At 40.4% G+C, this 1,313-nt stretch overlaps 1 protein-coding gene across 1 annotated transcript in view; it reads left to right on the forward strand.

Annotated features, from left to right (window-relative positions):
- RUNDC1 (RUN domain containing 1) overlaps positions 1–1,313 on the forward strand; it is a 9,675-nt gene that overhangs the window by 3,908 nt on the left and 4,454 nt on the right. The window contains exon 2 of the mRNA XM_021708078.1: positions 735–893. Within this exon, the coding sequence (XP_021563753.1) occupies positions 735–893 (159 nt within the window). The remainder of the gene's footprint in view (positions 1–734; positions 894–1,313) is intronic.

Raw genomic sequence — 1,313 nt, forward strand, 5'->3', positions numbered from 1 at the left:
CAGGTCGAGGCTGCGTTGGCTAGGAGCGGCCACTGCACTCCAGTCTGGGTGACAGAGTGAGACTCCAACTCAAAAAAAAAAAAATAATTTATGCAGAAACTACCTGGTAGCCAACAGTGAGAAAAGGAGTTATTGCTCAGGGAAACTTACCAGACATGTTTTTAGAAAACGTCGTTACCTTCCTACCCCATGCCCCATTACTTGACTTTTGGATTTTTTTCACTGCTCCAGGCACTTGTGCTTGATTCTTTTGATTTTGTAGACATCGCCTATTATATGTCAGAGGGGTTTTGAACCTTAAGGTAACTGGTTATGAGTTACAAAGCCTTTCCTCTAAACCCTCACCCCCAGATTCTTCTGCAAAATTTGACTGCACAAAGTGTTCAGGAGTTGGCTGTGGTGGGTGACATATTTAATTCCTAGGAGACTTTCTTGGCTAAGAGGGTTATCTCTACCCTAACCAGACCTTTGGGGCCAGGGGAGCAGTCTTAACATTGTATTCATGTCCTATTTCTAATGAGGAAAGACGTGTTCTTAAAGAAAACACTCATTTAATAAATTTCCTTGGATGAAGTAATTATTCTTACTCTTAAACCTATCTTATGAAGTGTGTATTTTGCTTGGATTATATGGAAACATCTTATATTTTACTGGTCATTACTAACAGAGAATTCTTACTGTGCCCTGAGTTTTCCTTTTCCTGTGAAATAGACCCAAGTATTTTCATATTTTAGAGTGAGCAGGAAAAGCAAGAGCGTCTGGAAACCCAAAGGGAGAAGCAGAAGGAACTGATACTGCAGCTCAAGACCCAGCTAGATGACCTGGAAACGTTTGCCTATCAAGAGGGTAGTTATGACTCCTTGCCGCAGTCTGTGGTCTTGGAAAGACAGCGGGTGAGCAGACCACAGAGGCACTTCACTTCCACCACTGCCCAACATAAACTTGTCCTTCCAGCATTCACAGGACATCCTCTCCCAGTTCACTTCTCCTTTGGCCTTACTGAGAATCCCTTTGCTGGCCCAAATCAAAGAGAAATGTTATTATTATATGGAACCATTCTGTACCCATGGAAAACACAGGTTCCAGTGTTTTGTAATACAGTAAATGAGTCTTTCTTTTTGGTGGTTATAATTAATAATAGAAGTAATAATGTAATAACAATAATATATCTTGATTCGAATGTAAACTAGCTTTTCCCTGCCACCCACCACCAGATGATAAATATGCCAGGAATCCAGACTGACCCTAATACTGTATTTATTTATTTATTTATTTATTTATTTTTGAGTTGGAGTCTCACTCTGTCGCCCAGA

This window comes from Carlito syrichta, unplaced genomic scaffold (assembly GCF_000164805.1).
Source record: "Carlito syrichta isolate Samal-C Ts95f unplaced genomic scaffold, Tarsius_syrichta-2.0.1 Scaffold130561, whole genome shotgun sequence".
Lineage (NCBI taxonomy): Eukaryota > Metazoa > Chordata > Mammalia > Primates > Tarsiidae > Carlito > Carlito syrichta.